The sequence below is a fragment of the Poromitra crassiceps genome (genome assembly GCF_964638095.1).
Source record: "Poromitra crassiceps genome assembly, chromosome: 1".
Classification (NCBI taxonomy): domain Eukaryota; kingdom Metazoa; phylum Chordata; class Actinopteri; order Beryciformes; family Melamphaidae; genus Poromitra; species Poromitra crassiceps.
This window is the reverse complement of record NC_139623.1, coordinates 99,712,495-99,737,461: the sequence shown is the minus strand read 5'-3', so window position 1 is coordinate 99,737,461 and position 24,967 is coordinate 99,712,495. Positions and strand designations below refer to the sequence as shown.

The 24,967-nt window shown below is 43.6% G+C and overlaps 2 protein-coding genes across 2 annotated transcripts; both read right to left on the bottom strand.

Moving 5' to 3' along the window:
* Positions 1-10,590: 10,590 nt before the first annotated feature.
* LOC310779085 (apoptosis-associated speck-like protein containing a CARD) lies at positions 10,591-14,551 on the bottom strand. Its single transcript, XM_083639584.1, has 3 exons — positions 14,148-14,551; positions 13,611-13,655; positions 10,591-13,019 (listed from the first exon to the last, which is right to left on the bottom strand). Coding segments are annotated over exons 1-3 (300 nt in total). The 5' UTR covers positions 14,401-14,551; the 3' UTR covers positions 10,591-13,017.
* Positions 14,552-17,305: 2,754 nt separating this feature from the next.
* etsrp (ETS1-related protein) lies at positions 17,306-22,338 on the bottom strand (the record flags this gene model as incomplete). Its single annotated transcript, XM_083632107.1, has 8 exons — positions 17,306-17,821; positions 18,164-18,282; positions 18,832-19,089; positions 19,974-20,123; positions 20,225-20,299; positions 20,402-20,521; positions 21,766-21,847; positions 22,273-22,338. 8 exons carry the CDS (start codon positions 22,336-22,338, stop codon positions 17,549-17,551), a joined length of 1,143 nt encoding a protein of 380 aa, XP_083488233.1. The 3' UTR covers positions 17,306-17,548.
* Between the last annotated feature and the right edge of the window lie 2,629 nt (positions 22,339-24,967).

Here is a 24,967-nt window from a genome sequence, read left to right as displayed (position 1 = left end):
TAGAGCACACATGGGCAAAATACGTGTCAAATAATAAGTGTCCAAATGTTCATGTCATTCTGGCCAATCCTCCACTTCTATTATAACATTTCAGTCTGGAATATATAATATCTTTCAATAATATTTAAAAAGTAAAAGCTAAAAGTAATCTCATGTGTAAGAAATGACTGTTCTACAGTCATTTCTTGCGGCCCTGGGGCCTGGGGCAAAATGCGGCCCCAGGGCCGGACTTACAGAAAAACCAAACGACCCCCAAAAACTCAATAAAAGGCAGAATTATGTTAATAAATCTCATCTGCTACAGCCATTGGAGTTGTATCACTATTATATCAGGAGATTAAAGCAGCTACGAGCAAGATTTTTGATTGTTATTAAACAGTATAATTACAATATTGATGCATCACATCTTACCTATAATAGTAGCTGAGACCAAAGCCGTGTGAATCGGAGATTGCTCTCTTGATGATTATAGAGTCTGTGTATGTCTAACCTCGCCTCACCAGGGGGCTCTCTCTCTCTATCTGCCTACCGGCGGACCGGATAAACCCGGAAGTGAAACCCGGAAGTGAAACGCAGGTGCCTGCCTTCCCCCGTTCGCTCTGTCTAGCAACAGACCATAAACAAGGAAAACGCCATGCATACTCTCGCAAACATCTCTTGTTATATTCTAACAGGTTATTTTGTGGTTATGGCCGAAGTGGCTGCTGCAAACCGTTTGATTTCACTTCCTGATCTGCCCTGGCCACAGACAGACTAACACTGGCCGATTCACTCGGGGTTCAAGCGAGACTACTCTGCGTTGGTATCGTCTACTATTACAGGTAAGATGTGATGCATCGATATTAAATTTAGACTGTTTAATAACAATCGAAAATCTTGCTCGTAGCTGCTTTAACAAGAAATTACCAATCACAACGGGAGGGTTAAAAATAGGGAGACTCCCACGAAAATCAGGAGTGTTGGCAGGTATAATCTCCAATGTGTGGCCCTTTGCTTACTTGATGTAGGTCAGTATCCCTCAGGAAAAAGAAATTGCCCACCCCTGGTGTAGAGTGTACGGCATGGGGCTGAGTACACGTCTTTGAGGCGTTATTTCGAATCGCACATAGGCTCCGCAATAACCACGCCCTGTGCCCGCCTACGCAGCAGTCAAGCGCCGGGATTGGCCAGGCGCCCATGCTCACGTGAGCCAATGGGACGATGATTTATTGACAAGCTCCAGGTGCGCTAGAAGCACACTGACAAGGCCTCAGCCTGCATGCAGCTCGGCGTGCTGCTGCCAACATGATTTCGGTAAAAGGGTAAATTAACAATGTTTTAACAAATTTTTCTCCATCAAAACTTCTTAGCAAAACGAACACAGTTAGATTGTTCTTATAGTATAATAACTTGACAACAAAAACATTCTAAATTGAACCCCCGCTCACTTCCTGTTGCAGTGTTTGCTATGGACATAAAAGGAAAAAAAACATTCAAGTGCAGGACTGACCATTCCGTGAAAACCGTCTATAGCGCAACTTTTTTAATCTCGTCTTAATCTGATATTTGAGGCAATAATGATCTTTCTCCTCAGAAAGCCCTGTGAGAAAATCCCATCAACCTGCATCAACCCCAAGAGTAATATCTCTGGGTTTCCTGTTTTGAAGGTCTGCTTTGAATACATAAATTAGCCATTTTCACTTCCCACCCAATTCACCCATTCAGTTTGTGACCATAATTCATTTCAATGTCCGCTCTCAAGAGCAATTCAGTTGGTTAATTAAATCGCTGTCCGCTCTCAAGAGCTATTCAGTTGGTTAATGAAATCGCTGGGCTGCGAGCCCTGCAGTGTTTGTGAGCATGGGCGCCTGGCCAATCCCGGCGCTTGACTGCTGCGTAGGCGGGCACAGGGCGTGGTTATTGCGGAGCCTATGTGCGATTCGAAATAACGCGTCTTTGAGGGGTGCCATTGTTTATGACCAGTGTCCTGGAGGTGGTATTTCCAATGCTGATAGGATAGTCTGTCGTCGGCAGATGAGGAATTCTGAGATCCAGTCGCAGAGTTTGGGGTTCAGTCCTAGGCTGGATAATTTCAGTGTAAGTTTGGTGGGGATAATTGCATGCTGAGTCACGAACAGCATTCTGATGTAGGTGTCCATCTGAATGTGTTCAAGTCCAAGTTAATTTAGGACTTTGCCAAGAAAGAGCCTATAGATCTAACCGATCAACTAAATCGTAGAACAGAATGATGTACAAAACACTGCTATTTACCTCTGAGATCAAGTAGCAATAGCCCCTACTGTACATATGGATAAAATATCCAACAAAATCAGCCAGCGGGCTTTGACAGCCAATGCAGGGTAAATAACTCAATAAAAATGAACATGACATAATTTACAATGCAAAAAAGAGTAGTGTCATGATAGTGAGAAGCCAGGAGGACAAGTAATTGGCTTTCTCAGCTTTTCACCTATCTGACAGTCATCTTTCTGTATGCCAGGAAATTAAGTACCTTGGCCACATCTTCACAGATAATCTCCATGATGATAGAGATATCAATAGACAGTGCCCCAAACTTTATGCTCAGGCTAATATGTTGCTTCGCAGGTTCAGTATGTGTTCTGGTCCTGTCAAGTGTGCACTTTTTAAAGCTTTCTGCACTCCCATGTACACAGCTTTCTTATGGTGCACATACAAGAAAGGTAGCATGCGGAGGCTACAATGATGCCCTGAGGATTCTACTTAAGGTCCCTAGGTGGCATAGTGCCAGTCACTTGTTTGTAACGTGTGGAATCCACACATGTGAGGCTCTCTTAAGGCATGTATGGATTCATGTCTCGCCTGGATGAGTCCCAGAACAGTATTATTGAGGATATAGTCAATCCTGGGAAGAGCTGTCTTCGGTTCTCGTCCAGGCTGCGTAAACACTGGAGAGTCAGCGTCTATTTATGATCTTATGTTTGTTGTTGTTTCTCGCTTATTTTTTTAACTGTATAATTTGTTGTGTGATGTTGATAATATGTATGTACTCTATGGACCCCCTGTGTGTCTGGAATAAAGTTTGAATTGAATTGAATTTAAATATTATTACTAGTGCAGTGCCCGTTCCCCCGTGTGCGCCCCCATCCCCCGCACATACACTGCACTCTGTCAGGTCCCCCTAAGCGCAAGTTTGAAGTCGATCCAACAAACGGTTCTCGAGATATGCAAAGAAAATACATACAAACAGTCCTGGAATAAGTCCAAATTGCATGAAATGAAACGAATGGTTCTCAAGTTAAACCACTTTTTGTGTGGCCAGTAGGTGGCGCTGTGCCGAATTACATGAAATCCGGCACTGCACTGTGTCGAGTTCCCATCAGCGCACTCCCCAAAGTTGAAGTCGATCGGACGAACGGTTCTCAAGATAAACCACTTTTTGTGTTGCCAGTAGGTGGCGCTGTGCCGAATTGCACAACATTCTGCACTGTTCTATGTCAGGTTCCCAGCAGCACACTCTCCAAGTTTGAAGTCGATCAGATGAATGGCTATGGAGATAAAGCGCTTTTTGTGTTGTCAGTAGGTGGCACAATGCCAAATTGCACGGAATTCAGCTCCCTGCACTCCCTTGAGTCCCCCTAAGCGCACTCCCCAAAGTTGAAGTCGATCGGACGAACGGTTCTTGAGATAAACAGCATTTTTTATGTTGCCAGTAGGTGGCGCTATGCCGAATTGCACGAAAACAGGGCACTGCACTGCACAATAGGGCACACTCCCAACCCTACTTACACAGGATGGGGGTTCCCGGAAGTGGTGTGGCCCTAGAGCAGTGATACTCAACTTGCGGCCAGGGGGCCAGATGCGGCCCGCGACAGGGTGCAGAGTGGCCCCCCGACCATTTCCTAATAATTTCACGTTAGTTTTCATTGTGAATTAGAATCTAATTCACAATAATAACTAATGTGAAATAAAGTTTGGCTGAGCTCCAGTTGAATTGTCAAATACCGCTGCGTCTGCTCGCTACCCAGGCACTTATGTATGTACTTAACCTAACTAACTATCCGGTGTGCACAACATTGTCAGACTAAACTCCGGCTGACACCCCAAAAAACTACAATCCGCTACAGAAAAATGTATATTGTTTGTTTATTAACTGGCCCCTGGCCTCCTATCATTTCACAAAAGTGGCCCCCGGGCAAAGCAAGTTGAGTATCCCTGCCCTAGAGGATATTATTTCTGAATGCGTGACTCATTATAGCCTACCATTATAGCCACATAAAAGACTGAGCTCTACTGATTATTTCCCCTTGATTTTATTCATGACAGACTTGTAAATGCATATTTGGACAGGCACATACATAGGAGGAGATTTCTTCACCCTCTGCTCTTAATTGGAACCTGAGGAGAGATGCTGCCCCCCTAAACACAGGGTCGTTCCTCTGTTTACTCTCTCAGTACAGCCGTTTTCCCACATGCGTACCGGAAAATTACCTGTAAGTCAATATCGGACATTTCCCTTCACACTTCGGCTCGCGCATGTGGGAATCTATCAGCGAATTTGCCTGTATGTTGTGGGGGCGGGGGGAGGGGGGAGCTTATTTGGGGGGTCGGCAAAACTCGAAATAAGTTCGCTTGTTAGTTGTCACACAATAAATCACACTCGTTTGACTTAAGAGCAGCGTCAAGCCGCCAGCATAATCAACACAGCCGATTTCCCCCTCCCCTCTCTGCTCGAGAGCAGCAGCCACAGACAGACACAGCGAGAAAGGCTTGCAAGCTGCTCAACGCTTGTATGTATGTAGAGAAAGCAGACTGGCTTCGTTTGATGTGTCCGGGGTTGCCTTCGGAAATCAGCAAGCTGACATAGGCTACTGCTCTTATTAGGCTATCACAAGATCATTTCGCCAGTTTGCTTTAATGTGCGCGAATGATTAGATTATGCCCGCTGGAACATTAAGCAACGTGTGTAGGCTACTTCTCGCCCATGATTGAAGGACCGCTGTCGCGGAAAATGACTGGAACCGTTTCCACTTGCGTCCCCTTAAGAGCATACCGGTCTTCTGACTAGGTTTAAAGTGGTGAAATGTCGGGGACGACGGGGTCGCGCTTATACCGGCATGGCGCCTTTCTCACATGCAGGCATTAGACCACATTCCGGTCATTTTGCGGTACAAAGCGCATGTGGGAAAAGGGCTTACGTGTGAACGGCCCTAATTAAAGCTACGGCTTAGGGCTGAAGAAGCAGAACTGAAGGAGCAGAACTGAAGACAAATATTCAAATATCGAACGTGTTTCGCATCCGAATCACACGGAAACAGGGCACCGCACTCCATCGGGTCGCCATCAGCGCACCCCCCGAGTTTGAAGTCAATCCGACCAACGGTTCTCGAGATACGCGGAGGACAGAGAGACAGAGAGAGAGCGAGAGAGAGACAGACGATCCCGTCATTATAGTATAGATTATTATTAGTAGTAGTAGTATTAGTAGTAGTAGTAGTAGTATTATTAAAACACAAAAAGGCACTCATGCATCTTCCAAATAAATTGTGATCCAAACATTCGTTAATGTGTAACTAAAGAGGGTCCAGGGACAGTGGATCCAAAAGGTTGGTACAATGCTTGCGTCACACAGGCATTGTGTTAGATTAGATTAGATTATTTAATGACCACACAGCCAGGCTGGTGGAATTTGTTTTCAGTACAGTTCATACATAAGCCATGGTCCAACATTGAACATCATAAGACAGATAAATACAGAAAAACACAATAACAGTACATATTACAGTCATAGCAGCAGAGATATGGGGGATTGTTATAGAGAGTTCAGTGTCCTTATGGCAGTGGGGAAGAAACTGTTTTCAAAGCGGGTTGTCTTGGTCGGCAGAGACCTGTAGCGCCTCCCAGAGGGCGTTTGGGGGTTCAAAGCACAGCTGTTTCCGTTTAAATAAACGGTTTACGTGTTGTTGGGGCTGAACTCCACCCAGATTAGGCCAAAAACAAAAAATAAAGGAAAATTAATGGGAAATGCAATTCTGGAACCAGAGCGTGAAAAAAAGGGGGCGGCTGGTCCCTATACCAGGGATCAGCTGAGCAGCACTTTGGTTTGTTTGTTTGTTTGTTTGTTTGTTTGTTTGTTTGTTCGTTTGTTCGTTCATTCATTCATTCAAAATGTACTTGATCTTTTCAATTCCAAGTTATATGCAAAGTAGGCTACTCTGTTATTCAAAGTGACAAGGAAATTCCCCACCTCAGTAGCATGCTAGCATGTTAGCTGGCCTAGCTAGCTGCTAGCTAGTAAGCTAGCTATGTTATGTAAAGTTGGGGTCACCCCTTACGGATATTAGTTATATTTGTCTACTATGGGACATGGAAAGCAACAGTGGCGGAGAGAGGACAAAATAATAATAAAATATGGCTTCCACCTACCTTTGTTTACAATCTCCAAATGCTAAGTTGAATACATAACGGTACACAGGTGGACAGTCAACGTGTGTTTTATAAGTTATCGTAGCGTTAGTTTTTTTGCTGACAAATGTTTAACGTTAGCTAAATGGTGTGTGTTTGTATTTAATGTGCACAGATGCATAAAACAATTAAGCTTGGTAACCAGCCCCAGTGAGAGTGAATCCTGTACAGCTGTACAGTATTGTAACGACCTCTGCCGTCGTCAAGGAACAGGAGACTCACGCTCGTACAGGCCTCCATTCACAGCTCCCAGACACACTCTTAGCGGTTGCCACGCTCCCAGCTTCACAAACATCTTCCCAGCTCCCTCGCTTACTCTCGACTGACATGCACACTCAGACAGGAAGTCCCAGGGGGAAACTTCCCACCAAACACAGTCCCGGGTCGAAACACCCGCCCGCACATTCGTTCCTAGCGGAAACCCCCGATTACCACATTACCCCCTCTCGCGCCCACGCTGGCACCCCCAAAACACACATACCCCTGTACCAAAACAACAACACATCACCTTTTTTTCCCTGTCACCACATCAAATTCCATTGCCCTCAACCCCCACAGACCCTTTCAATTCCCCAACATTCCAATTCAATTCAAACCCGTTACATTTACATTATTTCTTTTCTTTTTACACACATTTCAACCACCACCATTTCCAAACAACAACACCCCAACATTTCAATTACATTCTGGAACTGTTCTTTTCACAAACATTTAAATTCAACTCAAACCCTGTTAAATCTTCTGTCCCACCAGCAGCACACTAGTCCCTTTCACCCCCCAGTGAGGTCAGTCCTCCGCAGGGTGACTCTCTTCGGCCCCCCCAAATAGTCCCACAGACATCACACGCACTGCAGTAGCTCCGCACATCCTCCTTGTGTTTGCCCCAGTAGAAAAGTACATGAACACGGCAGAGTGTCTGCTCAGGCCCGAAATGACCCTGACCGCTGCAGCCCCTGTGCGCCCACCCTAACACCAATTCCCGCAGGTAGCTGGGTACAACCGTCTGGAACCCCCTTTTCCCTTGCCCCCCTTTCCTCCAAAAGCCCATCTTCCCACAGAACAACAACATTTGTGAATCTCCTCCACAGGGGGCCGGCGTCCGGCCGCTACCCACGCGAGCACCGGACCGATATCCGCGTCCTCCGCCTGCCTGCGTTCCCACTCATCCACGTCGACATCCATGATGGTCATGTCATCGTCTGTCAGGTCCACGTCTGAACAGTACACCTCTTCCTCCGCCTCTTGCACTCGCTCGTCCTCCCGTCCCCCTCCCCCAGGGGGCGGCGTGTTCAGGACAGCAGGGAGAACACAACCGGCAGCGATCTCCACCTCGGCTTCCTGCACAGCAACCGTGGGGGTTGTAGAGCAGCTAGGCTGGGCCGGCTCCTCCGGCATTAACCCCTCCCGCTCACCTGGAGACACGAGCACCGCTCTCCTGACTGCAACAACATTCTCTTCCCCCCGGCTGCTCACATTCTTCCCAGCCTGTGTCCCTCCTCCGTCCTCCAACGTCTCAGTGCAGTTTCTGGCCAAATGTCCCGGCCTCCCACACGACCAACAGAGTCTCACCTGCCAGCCGCCTGCACGTCTCTCCTCTCGCGCTGTCCTCTGGTCCTCGACAGCCTCCCTGGCCAGATGCCAAAACACCCCACACGACCAGCAGACACCCGTGCGTCCCCAGAACCGTTGCCCCGCGTCCCCGGTCCTCCTCCCGGGCATGCTGTGGCACCACCTCGCCAGGTGACCATGTCCTCCACAAGTCCAACACTTTCTTTGCGGCTCCTCCGTCCGCCGTTCCCCACGGACGTGGACGTGTATATATATATATATATATATATATATATATATATTGAGAATTCAGGGCCAAGAGGGAAAAAAAACAAGCAATTATCTTGGCCCTGTCAGGCAAGAGCACCATAATATGAAGCCTGCGTTAGTTCATTCAAGACATGATGTCATAGGCTACGCCCCAGCTGTACCAGCTGACAGCCTCTGTTTGGTTCACCATTTAACCAATTCTCCAATCACAGTCATTCTCACAACAAGGCGGTCCGTTTAAATATGGCAGCCTCTCACTCACTGATCTGTTCCCCACCTTGCTGATCATTGCGGCTGCTGGCAAACGCTTTGCCCCCTCCACCCCAGCCTCCACCTTTTAGATCAAATGCTATCATGTATTGTAGCTCTGGAGTCTGCATGGCTCAAAAAATGTTCCCATGTCTTGCTTTTAGGCTCCCTCTTTTACTTCTATGGTTTAAATGTATCTGGAATATTTTATTCCCATGGGGGATTCTGCTTGCTCTCCCTGCTCGTCGTAGCATGCTGCTGAGCAGAGTTCAGGGAGAATTTAATTAATTAAATATTAAATTAAATATTAAATTAATTCTAAGAGCGGAGCCTTCAACGCCAAACATAATTGTATGCATTGTATTCATAATACAATAAATGGTTAATTCTATGACTTGAGTGTTCTTGAATGAACTAAGGTTATGTACTGATGCCACACAGACAAACAGACCTGGTAGATGCCAAAACCAAGGGAAGAAATGCAACATTTTGGGGACTGTTTACATTAACTTTGGGACAGTTCAAATTGTATCTTGGGATGGTTCCATGACTGTGGGGGAAAATTGAGTCTGGAGCCCTCATTCAGTTGTATTTATGTATATTGATTGTCAAAGCTGTTAATAATGATAAACCCTGTGGGGTCATTTAATGTTGTGCTTTTGTGAGTTGTTCCTGTGTTGTAGTAGCAGTCATACACACATAGCAAGGCTGACGAGCACCTTAAGTATTCTATGTAAACTGCCTCACACAATTTGCAATATGTTTCCTGTGAAATAACTGCATACCACACACACACACACACACACACACACACACACACACACAGTTTGAAATATGTTTTCTATGAAATAACTGCAATATCCGACTCAGTCTTGTTTACATTGAATGGTAAATAACTGCTATATCTGATAATAAATCGGTATGATTATTTGTTTACAATCCTGTGGCGTATTTATACATATATACTGCACATACATTTCTTTCATGTATACATATTTAAAATAGATTTTTTTCACCCACTTATTGTATATAGTAATGTAAATGTTTAAATGCACCCCTGTCCTTTGTTTTAGCCTGTACATATTTGTGTGTGTGTGTGAGTACATTGAGAGCGAGGCAAACCAGTCAAATTCCGTATGTGTACATACTTGGTCAATAAGCTGATTTTGATTACTGTCAGTTTGTTATTGTGTATGTGGGCCTAGACTGTGTTCTGATGTAAACTATACAAGTAATAAGGAGGTGACTGTGGACTATAATGACCTAGTGCTTTAATTGTTCTGTCTCACTAAAAACTCTCTTCTCTCATTTAGACTTGCCAAAGCTACATGCATACAAGCTGTATGTAGAAAGAGAAACACTAGCTGAATAACTAATGACATGGTTTCCTGTAGTAGTGAGGTGGAATTGCATAATAGGATATAATGAAGGTGAGATGCACTGACTTGATATTTTCTTAATTGGTTTTGGCAAACAGAAAAATCTTGTGTATTTTATTAATTGATTTAATTAATACAATAAGCAACCATACAGGTGGCTTCATAACAATAATAGATCAAATGAAAGTTCATGTGCCACATATTTCATCATACAAGCATAATGTGCAGTGAAATGTTATTGCTGGCTCCTAAATGTGCTTGATAAGTAAAATAAAGTACAAAATAGGATGGATGAGCTGTCAAATATACAGCTATACACAGATCAATTGTACGGGGAGTTAAATTGAAAGTAAATCTGATCTAAAGTAAAATATATGCTATATTCCTATATACCTATAGAGATTTGTATGGATATTCACGTGTACTCAGAAAATCTGGATGATTGTATACAGTATTCATAATGAGTAATGAATAGGCTATGAAGTGCTAAACTTTAGCACTTTAGCTAAAGGATTCCTTATAGCACTTTATAGTATTTTTATTGGGTGTTGGCAAAGAGCTCATGCGATCCGCCTCCAATAACTGAATGATTCTAATAACCAGTAGGCTATGTCTCACATTTAAAAACCAAAACAACGTTACACATGGCGGACACACAAAACAACGTTTATACTTGCGTTTATTTGAAACACTTTTATTTGCGTTTTATTATGAAGGCAGACACATTCTACCGGGAGTGAGTTTCCTCATTGCAGCTGGCTTCATCAATGGAGCCACAGCTCCTCCTTTCTGGAGCTAAAACTCCTCCCCTCTGGAGCTCCAGGGGGGAGGAGCCCGTACTGCCACTTGTCAGGGGGTGCTGTTAGAGGGCGCCTAATCCAAAATAATGCAGTATGCAATCATGGCAAATCAGGCAAATCAGGCAGAGCAGAAAAGCATGGGTTGGACCACCGCCAAGATTTATATCGCCAGCCGGAGCAGAGCCGGCGCGTAAAAACCCACCTCACTTGCAGGGTTGCTCCATCGGCTAAACGGCCCGGCTTGGAAACTTTTAGACTGAAGAAAATGCCACTAGTTTGTGGATATTAGTGGGATTTTTGGCCAGTCTAAAAGGGGCTGGGAGTTTAACCCAGCACAGGAAAGGAAAATATACGCTAGCCTAACTGCGTCAAAGCATGCATATCAGTTTGTGAATGGAATCAATGGTCAAAAGAGAACTGTGTATATACAGTTATATTTATCCCGCTTCTAGCTAACCGTTAGCCTCAACGCGCGTCAGCATTCATTCAGAATGATTCAGGGTGAGTCTCGCGTCGAGGCTAGCTAACCAGACATTGGCTGTAAATTGCCCATGGTTTAGCACATTTCAAATAGGCTAGCTAACACAACATGAGTATGGACGATTATTTGATGCTGTCTCGCAGAATGAAAATGTAATTGATGTGATTGAAATGTAAATGATAAATGCTTTAAATTCAAAGGCATTTATGGAATGCTCACGATACCAAAAACAAAAATGGTGAACAAATTACCAAAAGTCAATGTTGGAAGTGAGTAATGTGGACATTGGTTGGGGTTCACACAGTGCATGTTGCCCACTGGCTATTCTTCTCATAAGATGAACAAACTTATAATTCACACAAATGCTACATTTATTTTAACATAATGTCCATTACACATGATAACTTACATTGATGTTTTCTATTTATTTTCATTTCTATGCCTTTTCCTAGACGGGGAACCCTATCTTCCGTGATCGAGGCATGACAGGAGGCTCGCAACCATGTGTGGCTGGCGGCCCCAAGCTCGCCAGCCCACCAAGAAGCCAGAAGAGGTAAAGGCTGAAGCTAAGGCCAGTGTCATCTCTGAGGGCGGTGACCCTGGTGACAACATGCTCTTTCTGAGCCGATACACCATTCAGTTTGGCCAGTACCGGGGTCAGACCTTCAAATGGCTGTTGGAGAACCACGTGAGCTACACTGCCTATCTGGTGGCTAGTCACCAGAAGGAGAGGGAGCACACAGCGTCTCAGTCCCAAGTCCCATGGTCAACAAGGTTAGTGTTGATATTCAATTAATGACTTGACTATGTGTGGAGTCACTGTAGCTCAAATGCACAGTTGAAAGCATAGCCTTGTAGCTTGAAATGGAGGCAATATTGATACTGTGTGAATTGGTATTTGTCCAATTCATTGTGTAACTGAGAGTTGAAATCTGGTCTACACAAACATTACATTTGTCAACGCATTTTATGTCACATGAAATATCATAAATATGGAACTATATGCTATGTGCTGCCAGCAAAAAGTTAATACTGGTTAATACTTTAGCGCAATACTATAAAATAATTAATTGAGTTCCTGCAGTAACGCGCATGTGCAAGTACTTACTAGTGACTGTGACTGACTAGAATGCCCAGAATTGAATCTGAAGCAATACTGCATCAAGTGTGGAGCGAGGTGCTCTGGGCACGCTATGTTATTGTAACAGACTGTATACGAGGCTCTGTGTACCCCCTGAGTTGCTGGTGTTAAATTAAGTTAACCTCTGAAGCCGTACAGCCTACAGACTACATAGACGCACACACAGTCAACATAATTTTAGTCTGTTGCATAATGTAATAGCTGCCTGGTACACATGATATAAAATACACCTGTCCCATGATTGTTTAGCCTGTAGTAACGTACAATCATGTACAAGTTGTGTATGAGATAGAGATGAAACATTGCATGAAACAAAGAAAAGGCTCAAAGACATGCTACACTTGATGACTACTGTGTTCTGCCGGCTGTGATAATGTGTTCACTGGCTGTGATTAGGTCCGTCTGCCTCACCCTACTTGTATAGTTAGCTATAGGCTACTTTCCCCATACTCCACATGCCACCTAGTGTGCAAAAGGGGGAATTACCACCATCAATGAACACTCATCACACACTCCATGTACAGTAGGCATACCATATTCATTCATAGCATATGAACCAATACAAAAATGTCTCTAACAAGCACATTGGTCACTTAAAACAGCACAATTACATTTCAGGTGATGTGTTCAGAGTTGCCGATTATGCACAAGACAATGTGGGGTTGCAGGCTGGCCAATCATGGGCAGCTGTGCCACCCCAACCACACCTTGGGCTTCAGCTGAGGATCCTGCAAGACATTTAATGAAAATTTAAATTGCATAACAATATGATAACATAATACTATATAGGCTAGTTCTTAGATTATATCCATATTTCTATTTTCCATAATAGCCTATGAGCAAATTGCAGTTCTAACAAATTAAACTACTACTACAAACTTAATAAGTATAGGCTACAGGGGGAAACAAAGTTCAGCACAGGAAAAAGGGTTCATTGGGTTTAGGGGGGTTCATTATTCTAATTTAAATGGCGTAGCCTAACTCTAATGTGAAATTCAAAAAGACCGCTATCAATTTACAATTCAAGAAGGGGGGTACAATATGCATAGGCTACACAGGCTATTCACAATCATGAGTTTGTGTAACATTAGATTAGATTAGATTTATTTCGAACATGCTAAAAAACAAAAACAAAAATAAAGAATAAAAGAAATATAGGCAAGAAGTGCCAAACAATCATAGTCAATTAGAATTCACAGCATACAGCGAATGCACAATCAATTTACATTTGTTTATCATGCCCGAAAAGGAGTAGGAAGAAGTTAGGCTAATACTTATCAAGTCCTACCCCATCACAATATTCAGAGAAATCCACTCACAATTACTGGAACCAACTGTCGAAAATCCTCCACTTGTCTCTCTGGCTGCAAAAACAGAGACAAGACAAGACAAGAGACACACTAAATGTTAGCAAGCAAAAATAATTTGATACTTCCTGCATAGCCTCCAACACCTCTGCCTCCACCCCCATAGCGCGCAGTCTGTAGGCTACTTCTGCTTTATGATTTTGCTTAACTTCGTGTCAGTGTGTTCTGTTGTGACAGCCCAATTGAGAAGCACTTTGTAAACATTTGTTTTAGAAATGTCTTATTAATAAAGTTATTATTTACCAGCATATAGTCGATGTGAAGTGTAGCCTAACGCAGTTGCACATTTTTCAAAAGTGAAAGTAAAATGAATATGCGGGCTAATAGCCTAGCCTTTGGCTTGAGTTTTTTGGACTGAAATCCATTCACTTTTTCAGTTCAACCGTCTTTCAATACATCCATGAGTTCAACATTATCGCTAATTGATATGCAAATAGGCAGTGCGCTGATGATATTCGGATTTCGTTTCCAGCTGCTGGGTTAACTCACCAAGTTCCTTTGCCTCCTCGTTGCAGCCAATCTGTCTCAGTATCTCCAGAGACACTTTGAGGGCTCCGGGCTCGGTGAAGGTGGCGACCAAAACGTCCGCGATGTCTAAAATATCTTTATTGTCCACGGCTTTGCGTCTGACCCGCGGCTCTTCTCTACGGTCCAACAGCTGGGAGCGGAACTTCTTCAGGTGGGTCTCCGTCAGGTCCTCCAGCGTGTCTTTTATAGCATTTTTAATAGTTTTGTGCGGCATTTCTCATTAGTCTCAGGAGCAAATTGCCGTCCACAACAGTCAGGCCACCTGCAAGAGGTGAGACGCACCCAGCAGTAGGCTATCGCTACCGGGTTGGGTCTCTTCAGGGAAGAAAACAATAGGCTGTGTAGGCATTGTGCGCATTCCAACATACAGCTTTGCCATGTTGCCTTCAAGTGCTCTTGGAAAACGGGCCTAATTATGACTGGAGTCCGCGTGAACGTTCTGTTAAATAACCTACAACTGAGGGAAAGTGTCAGTCAGGGCCGGTTCCAGAACAAGATAGGAAGGGGTGCAGATGCCTGGCCGAAGGCCGGGCCCATTCGGGCGGCTGGCGGCCAGCCCGAAAAATTTGACATGTTATTTTACTAAAAATAATGCATTTTACCATCATTTCAAGTAGAATGATACCACCCAAGCAAGAATATTTGGTAACGCTTTAGAATACAGCCCGCAAATAAGCATGTAGTTATAGTATAACAACGGGGTTTAGGGCTGTAGTTATAGTATAACTACGGGGTATAAGGAGTGAAAAAATACTTTAACTAGAGGGTAACAAGATCTGTACTTAGTTATAGTATATAACTACGGGTCCCAGGAGTGTAGTTATAGTATAACTACGGGGTATAAGGAGTGAATTAATACTTTAACTAGAGGGTAACAAGATATGTACTTATGGTATAACTACGGGGTTTAAGGAGTGTAGTTATAGTATAACTACGGGGTTTAAGGAGTGTAGTTATAGTATAACTACGGGGTTTAAGGAGTGTAGTTATAGTATAACTACGGGGTTTAAGGAGTGTAGTTATAGTATAACTATGGGGTTTAAGGAGTCTAGTTATAGTCTAACTACGGGGTTTAAGGAGTGAATTAATACTTTAACTAGAGGGTAACAAGATCTGTACTTATAGTATAACTACAGGTACCAGGAGTGTAGTTATAGTATAACTACGGGGTATAAGGAGTGAATTAATACTTTAACTAGAGGGTAACAAGATCTGTAGCCTACTTATGGTATAACTACGGGGTTTAAGGAGTGTAGTTATAGTATAACTACGGGGTTTAAGGAGTCTAGTTATAGTATAACTATGGGGTTTAAGGAGTCTAGTTATAGTATAACTACAGGGTTTAAGGAGTCTAGTTATAGTCTAACTACGGGGTTTAAGGAGTGTAGTTATAGTATAACTACAGGGTTTAAGGAGTGTAGTATAGTCTAACTATGGGGTTTAAGGAGTCTAGTTATAGTCTAACTACGGGGTTTAAGGAGTATAGTAGCCTATAACTACGGGGTTTAAGGAGTGTAGTTATAGTCTAACTACGGGGTTTAAGGAGTCTACTTATAGTCTAACTACAGGGTTTAAGGAGTGTAGTTATAGTATAACTACAGGGTTTAAGAACTACACTCCTGGTCCAGTGTGGTACCCCGTAATTAGCCTATAAGTACAAAATTGGTCCCCTGCTTCATAATACAGCCCGCGACCCCGTAGTTAGACTATAAGTACAGATCTTGTTACCCTCTAGTTAAAGTATTTTTTCACACCTTAAACCTAGTTATACTATAACTACACTCCTTAAACCCCGTAGTTAGACTATAACTACACTCCCTAAACCCCGTAGTTATACTATAACTACACTCCTTAAACCCCGTAGTTAGACTATAACTAGACTCCTTAAACCCCGTAGTTATACTTGAACTAGACTTATTGTAACAGACTGTATACGAGGCCCTGAGTTTCTGGTGTTAAATGAAGTTACCTCTGAAGCTGTACAGCCTATAGATGCACACACACACACAACATAAATTTAGTCTGTTACATAATATAATAGTCTCGTACACATCACATAAAATAACTTGTCCTCCCGATCGTTGAGCCTGTGGTATCGTACAATCGTGTAGTCTACAAGTTGTGTGCAAGATAGAGTATATAATGTGCCCGGCTCCAACATTCAATCAACGTCTGCAAATAGTGGGTGAAAAAACTTTCACTTTCAAACCTTCCTTGCACGTTTTTTCAACGTTGACCCTAAACGTTTTTTAAACGTCTTTTCAACCGAAAAATGCTCACTGGGCATAGTGGATCTGACGCAACAGACAGGCAGCTGAAGGATCCACACTATGCGAAGCGTGCACTCCTGCAAATGCTGACAAGTTTTGTTTACTTGGCCTCACGTTGTGTTTACATAGCTGTGTTTACTTTGTTCACGGAGTCGGAGACAAAAATGACGACTCTGCCAGTCAAATCCCAGCTTTGGGAAGAGAAAGAGATACGAGATGACAAGACTGACAAAAAAAGAAAGAAGATGGGAGGAATAGCAGGTAGGCTATCACTGTCCCCAGAATAGCATTAGATGTCACTGTGCTATAAAAAGCAAACAAACAAAACAGATAGTGTCGATCATATTATGGCCTACGATTCTCACGTATTAGCTACTGCTTGACAGACAAATTCTGCTATTGAGAAGCCGAAATCTGTATCAGCAATACTTTATTGATCCTAATTCCTGAGGATAAATCAGTTTTTGGACACCTACTATATGGAATGACGCTGCGCACATACCCTCATTTATGTACAGTTTATTTACATGAAACAGACATCACACAGGCTAAAAGATTCACAGTGAGGGACTGAAATCCATCCCAGATTATTTAATCTGATTAGCAATAGAGGTAGACATGAGTTTTGCATAAAAAAAATAATCTAAATGCACAAACCTCTATAGGGAACATATAAACATTATTTACAAATTAATGCCTTCATAAAACCACATAAAATTGAAACATGGGCCCTGCTACTAAAATCACTCATTTATAGTGCTTAAAATACCCCCCAAATCTGCTATTTACCACTGAGGTTGAAGAGCAGGTTTATCATTCCAAAATTATCCATAATTTGAAAAAGGTGAGAACACTTACAAAATTATTGCATGGAGAACTTTTTGGTTTTGCAAAACTGATATGTAACATTTTGGAATACCATAAGACTTTCTGCATAGAATCTCTTCGCACCAGTGAGGGGATTCAACATCAATTAGCAGAAGTCAATGTTCACTTTGTAGGCTGCAGGACTCAGTAAACATGTAGGCCATCTTCATGGTCATCTTCCATTAAAAGACTACAAGAATGGCCAACAGTCCTGGCACGCACTGCCTACTGTGACCCCCATGCTTCGCTGCTGTGCTCTGACGCTGCTGCCGGACACTGCCAGGCTTCTGTGTTTGTAGGTAAAACGTTCAGACTGGCCAGGACTTCCTGTGCTGTCTTGCCCAGCATGCCCTGCACGTCGCAGACAAAGCGATAGACGTAGCGCTTGCCCGCCGTCTTATGGATGATGTTCTTGTGGTAGTAGTAGCGCAGGCCACGGCTCAACTTCTCATAGTTCATCTTGGGCTTGTTCTTGCACTGGCCCCAGCGCTTGGCCACCTATTGGGGTGGATCAGAACCAATTAGAGGTGGATTCATGTGAGATAACACATCAGAAAAAACCCCCCAAAAAACATCATCCACACTCCAGCACTGGTACACAACATTTTCCCTACTCAAGAGCCACAATTTATGTACATGTATGTATGTATGTATGTATGTATGTATGTATGTATGTATGTATGTATGTATGTATGTATGTATGTTTGTATGTGTGTAGGACTTAAAAGAGCCACACCAACCCATAAAGGAGCTGCATGTGGCTCTAGAGCCTCGCGTTGAGTATTACTGTTCCAGAGCATTCACCGAGTGCTCTAAACCAAACCAGTAAAATGATCTTACCTCTGTGGGATCAGACATCTTAAACTCCCAGCCATCGCCCGTCCAGCAGATGAAAGTACGGCAGGCTGAGTCCAGAAGCAACTCCAGTAAGAACTGCCACAGCTGGATGGGCCCAGAACCTGAATGAATGGATGAAGGCAGCACAATAAGTTGATTCAACTCAGAAATGTCACTAGACTTTACACACTTTAGATAGACCTACAATGACAATCACACGCCTGTCTGACTGTGTCCTGCATCTGTTTTAGACAAACGTCTTGGGCAAAGTGATGGAAAAGGTGTCATTTTCAACACTCCCATGTGTCTAGTTTGTGACACATTAACATGATAGTAACACATATGTCATTATGTTGTTATCGAGTCACTGTACAAAAAACATTGTTTTTAGCTTGACCATCATACATTTCTTAGTTTATCCAATTGGTTTTGAAAGAGTTCCAAATAAATCTTGTAGAATTGTTTCATCATAAAGGATCATGCAATCCTTCAGTGAAAATCACCAAGATTGGAGTTATGAGGTTGTCAGTCAGCCAAAAATGACAAAACCATGCACCGTAGTAACATAATGTGCTTTCCTCAACTAGACACGCAGATGTTTTTGAATGAATGATGGCAGTGGAGTGTGCTGACAAACATCTGTGCACATGAACAAGTGAGCAAAGCCTAACCTGGGTAAGCTGACATTCCCATCTGACCCTCCCTGTCTGGCCTCTGGGAGTGTGTGGTCTTGCGCTTGGCCACACGAGGGCAGTACTGCTCTGTGGACTGAGGCCCGGGGTTGGAGGGACAGGAGGCCGGAGGAGGCGGGAGAGGCAAGGGGGCCGTGAAGCCGGGAGAGGGGAAGTCTGGCCAGAAGGACGATGACCGCCTCTGTTCAGAGTCGTACAGTTCAGCCGAGTGACATGAATAGCTCTGCTCTGTCTCACCTGGAGCAAAGAGTAGAGTCACAAACTGAAGTACAGTATTAGGCTTTCCAAATAGACAGGTCAATATATGGTGGAACCTTGAACAAATTGATACAAACAGTTTTTCAATGGTTTGGGGTATCATTGGGCATGCTAAATAACATGCTAAAAATCTAGTAAAATCTGACTTCCAGAAAGGGGTCATTTTCAAGATGGCGTGCTCTTGGATTTGTCAATAAATAATTATAGCAGTGGTGACCTGAAGGTTAGAGAAGCAAGCTTGTGACCGGAAGGTCGTCAGTTCAATGGGATCGGCAGGATAAATCTGGGTGGGGAAAGTGAAAAATCAGCGCTTGTCCCTCCCTTATTACCACCACTGAGGTGCCCTTGAGCAAGACCCTTAACCCCAACCGCTCCAGTGGAGCTGATCAGTGGCCAGAAGATCAGACTGTGGTTGTACTGGTCAGCTTCCAGGTATGAATGTGTGTGAATGTGAACAGGGAGCTCCTGAAAAAGAGAGCATTGCTCTCAGTGAGACTCCCCCTGTATAAATAAAGGTAAAACATTTTCTTTCACTGATTCACTTGTATTCCTTGAGCCTTATAGGGTTAGACACCAAAACCACCTTTCTAGGCTGAATAGTATTTGAGATATAGCCATTTTAAGCTCCATCTTGGACGTCATCTTGAAAATTACCCCTTTTCGGAAGTCAGATTTTCCTAGATTTTTAGTATGTTCGCCCAATGGTACCAGAATCCATTGAAAAACCTTTTGTATCAATTTGTTCCAGGTTAGTCCCCCTCCCCCCCCACTCATATATTGACCCATCTAAAAGGGAAAACATGTGCAATCATCAAAACAAGGGACACGGATGTTTGAGAATATCTATGCATGGAATGTCTTACTTTGTAATGTATTTCCTCCTTTTCCAGGGAGGTAGGGGCTGCTGCCGTCCTCCATGCCCGGGCTGAACTGCCCGTTCTGGGGCACAAGATTCTGGTAGGTCTGGGCAGACTCCTGGTACCCTGCTTGGGGCTGGTCTAATGTGAGCCCATCTACATATCAAGGAGAAAGAGTTAGTCATAGGATATGACTCCTTGTTAGTATTGTATTGCGCTCGTTCAAATGTCCACAAGACTTGGTGTCCGCGCCTCACCGTGTGGATACGAGGCCCACCAGTTGAACTCTGGGTACGAGTCCAGGTTGAAGAGCGTTGAGTCGCTGGTGCTCACTGAGAAACAAAGAAAGCCAGTGTGAGATTTCAGTCAGAGGCAGAGAAATCAAACACAAAGTCAACTCGACATGAGTGTAATGTTGTATTTGGGGTGCTCACCTTTGGGGTCGTACTGGCGAGGGTTTTTCTGTGGCTCTGCGTAGGTCTCCGTCAGGTACTGGTGCTGCTGTCCCAGGCCTTTACTGTCTAACAGAAAAGACAGGTCTTCACCAAGGTAGTCTGGAGGTTGCACACAATACACACAGATGGGAGTCAGTGTGGGTGAGGATGGAGAGGAAACACAGCCAGTCCATATGGCTTTAACGGAACCGTTCCCCCAAAACGGAAAATTCCATCATCATCTATAGGCTACTCACCCTCATGCCTTGAGGTTTGTCCATACAAGGAGGTTGCCAGCACAACTGCAGAGAGAACAGGTCCCCCCATTGACTTCAGTAGGCTACAGTACAGTAAGTCAATGGTGACCTGTTCTCTGTCTCTCTCGAGTTGTGCTGGCAGTGGCGTCCTCTCTGTGTGTTATATATGGACACAACTCACTTGTTTCAACTGGCATGAGGGTGAGTAGATGATGACACAATTTTCATTTTTGTGTAAACTGTTCCTTTAAGAGGAGGTTAAGCACAGCTTAGCCCGGCCATAAAAAGAAGGAAAAGATGGGGTGAAGTTCCAAGGCTGCGGGTTAATTGTTTGGGTTATTATCTCAACGCTGGATGTTGACACAAAGAAGAAAAAACTCCATTTTGTTTACTGCCGAATCAGCAGCAGGCTCTCAAGCACCACCTCAGGTTTTTTAGCTCAATGGATGGAGGTGGAGGCTGCGGAGGAAACGACAGAGGGCGGGGGCAGGGGGGGAGAGGAGGAAACGCCAGTGGAGGGAGTGTGACAGAGTAGTGATGAAGGGAAGGGGGGGTACTCTAAATCTGTTGGAGGAGGAAGTCTGGAGGAAAGGATTAGGGAAGGGAGAGAGAGGGAGTAAAACAGAGTATCTTTAACCTGACCACCCTCCCTCTCTCTCTCTCTCTCTCTCTCTCTCTCTCTCTCTCTCTCTCTCTCTCTCTCTCTCTCTCTCTCTCTCTCTCTCTCTCTCTCTCTCTCTCTCTCTCTCTCTCTCTCTCTCTCTCTCTCTCATTCTCTCACCATTCAGGCATTCTTTATATGGTGGGGGAAACACACATACACAGATGGCAGCACCCCATTATCCTGACGCAGCCCATGGTCTGTGTGTCAAGGTCTCATGTAGAAAGCTCTGACAGATGTGATGATACCGACTGTGAAAATATTTCCTCTGTCCTTCAGCTGCTCAGGTTCAGAGGAAACAGGCGGGAGGCCAATCACACAAAATATTCATCCACATCTGCCCAGACTGTCATGACTGAGATTCAAACTAGCAACCTGTCTTATCAAACCCATAACATCATCACTTTGTGGGTCCTCATGTGATGCAGTAATGTTAGTCAACTTACCATATGATGCAAAGTCAAAGCCAGCAGGCACTTCCTGCGTCCTGAAGTCTTCTGTGTAATATCCAGACTGGCAAATCTCCATCTGTGTGGATAAGCAGTGATTTAAGCTATGCCTATATCTTTGTATCTGCACAATGGCATTTTAAGACACTGCTTGAACTGTTTTCTTTGAAGTGCAAGTGGCTTTGGCTAATAATGTCTGGCCAATGAGGGCCAAGCAGGGCAATCAATTCACTAAACTTGCAGAAGTCCTTGCACATAATGTTATTTACAACCAAAACTTAAATGTTAAATTTCTGGGGACAAAGTTAAAAATACTGATGACTGACAAGATGGACCATTATTTGTGGCCTATTCAATGCGATTCAATGTTGTTGTTGTTTTTTTTATCTTTGCTCTGAATTATAACACTGCACTATTTGACATAACTTAATCGAAGCTATATAGCCTACCCAATTAGCATTCAAACCATGTGAATAAAAAGGGAGAAAAAACAACAACCCCTACCTTTATTTTGGCGTCTTTGCTCTCTATGCTTCTGTCGCCTGGCTTGATGATAGTGTCCCAGTACATTTCTTTCTTTGTATTGATTTGTTGCCGTCGCTGGCTGTGTTACAGATAGCGGACAACAGAGTGGTCAGTGTGTCTGGTCTGGAGCCGGCCCGGGCCCGTTATAAAGCAACGGAGGTGGGAGGGGCGCGCACCCGCTCTGCGTCGTGACCTGCGCGAGGTTTAATAGGGCGTGACGTCAGCCACGACTCCCCAACACAGATCAGCCAACCAAACATTCATTCATAAAACACCATCACTCACTCCATCACTCTATCAGTAGACTACATTTTAGAGAAATACAAATAGCCTATCAAGCGAAACTAAAGCAACTGTACACAGATTTCCCATAATAGCCTAATGTTAGCCTATGGAGAAATAGCCTACCATAAGGTTACTCAAACTGATGAATATCCTATTATAATCAAATCTGAGATTAAAAAGCAGGCCATAGCCTAAATTCACATGGGCCTACAGACACACGGTCCATGCCATGCTGTTATATGAATGTTAATAAAACTATAAGGAATTGAAAATGCTATAGGCTAAATAAAGTCATGCACATACTGAGCCCCAGAACACACTATAGCCTATTATATGATTTTTTTTAATATCAATATAGCAGCATACAATGTAATTTAGCCTACTCAAGGCTATTGAGTGAGTCTCAAAGACAATTATGCTATAACGTTCAGAAAGTAGCCTATAGCCTACAATAAGGCCACTATAAACTTATTAGGCATAGTCTTATTATTTCGTCAGGGGAAGGGTATTCCCTACATGAGGTTTTATTATAGTCTGTTCCCTAAACGTTTATAAATTGCCTATCTAATATTTCTAGATCTTTTTCTCCTGCTTCAATGCATAAAAATCGAAAATTTTCGGCATGTTAAGATTTAAAACTGTATGAACTTTATGAGTAGCCTAAATAATGTGTTTTCCTATAGCCTACTATTGAACGATCTAAACATATTTTAAACCTGTGGTCATGTGGATAGCTTGACACGCGGGACTAAATAACGAAGCCATAATTCGGGTGGGGTTGAAGTGGGCCTTTTGAAATCACAACTCTCCAGTCGGTTTCTAATGAGGTGGAGGAAAATCTCTGTATCTTTAGAAGCCAGTCGACTAAACAATGGCCCGTAAAAACGACCCGAAGAAAGTCTCAAATCACGGCGTGAGTGGCTGCGGCAGATAAGGCCGGACCCAGGGCTTTCTATAAACAAACATCTCTGCTATTCTCTGACACACACACACGCACGCACGCACACACACACACACACACACACACACACACACACACACACACACACACACACACACACACACACACACACACACACACACACACACACACACACACACACACACACACACACACACACACACACACACACACACACACACAGGCACGCTCCATCTGGAAAAGTGCAGCGGTGAAATCGTGCGCCGCGGTGGGAGACGGGAGTCGTGATTGGGACCCCCACCCCCACCTCGAGACACGGCGGAGGACACAACCGGGATAACGTTACACAACAGGAGGTGATTAACAACTGTAGGCCTATGCCATTGCCACAGACCATCAGCAAAGGAGTTGACACAGAATAATTGCGGGCTAACAAAAGAAGGTGAAGGCCTCAAACTTCCAGTAGGCTATAAGAAATTAACAGATTATTAAATAATAATAATAGGCTAATTAATAATAATTTAGTCCACATAACATCCACTGATCTATTTGGCCACGGACCATTTGGTGAGATTTTTTCTGTTGGTCCCTATCAGAGATGTTAGATGTGATTTTGTCCAGAATTTCAAGATTGTTTTGTAATGTGGAGAGATAAGGCTATCGTCAAAGCAGTCATTTCACATTCTCTAATGGTGTAGGTAGGCTATTGTAAATGAAATATGCTAATGCTATGGTGTTTAACAATTCATCAATTTGATGGGAGGCCATGCCCCGTCAAGGGGACCCCACGTTGAGAACCAGTGGACTCGCGAGGGATCAGCCGAGCAGCATTTTGGTAAACAAACCGCGTCACTGGGTAACGGGAACCTAGCCTGGTTGAGGGACTCTAGCCGGCTGACCGTGTTTACAATTTAAAAACTGCGACAGTTCACACAACGTTAACAGGATATGCTACATCAAACTCTTGAGCTAATTCTGCTCTCACTCAGAATGTCAAAATATAGCTAAGCGATGTGATGTAGCCTATAGGCTACTTTTTGGAGATAGGCCGTTTGTTTGGCACAACTCAGGCTATAGGCTAGTTAACTGCCGCGCAGCCGCGGGGTTACACATGTTTGGGTGGCAGTAACGTCACGCTGATTCGTCCTATATGCAAACTTTGCATCGAAATCGTGGAATAGGCCCTTACAGCAAAATCACCAGTGTTAATTAATCATATGAAAGTCAACACTATGCCAGTGTTTATCAGATTTCGATAGGCTAGCCTACTTAAAATGTAAACTAATCAACATCTCTCAACTAGTTTGCTGTTTTGACGCATATCTGCAATCTGAACTGCACGACTCTGGACAGGATAGGTTATTATTGCTCATTATAAAGTCGTCTGGAAGCTTTTTCTCATTCTGAAGTCAGGAGTCTAATACATAATTTACAATTGTCTCTATGTAGCTACTACAGACAAAAAGA

Bases quoted from the DNA above. Each gene is read 5' to 3' on its own strand.
- LOC310779085 (XM_083639584.1), bottom strand. From the start codon at position 14,400: ATGCCGCACAAAACTATTAAAAATGCTATAAAAGACACGCTGGAGGAC. The intron at 13,656-14,147 runs GTGAGTTAACCC...CTGTTTTTGCAG, and splicing joins CGAGGAGGCAAAGGAACTTG to CCAGAGAGACAAGTGGAGGA.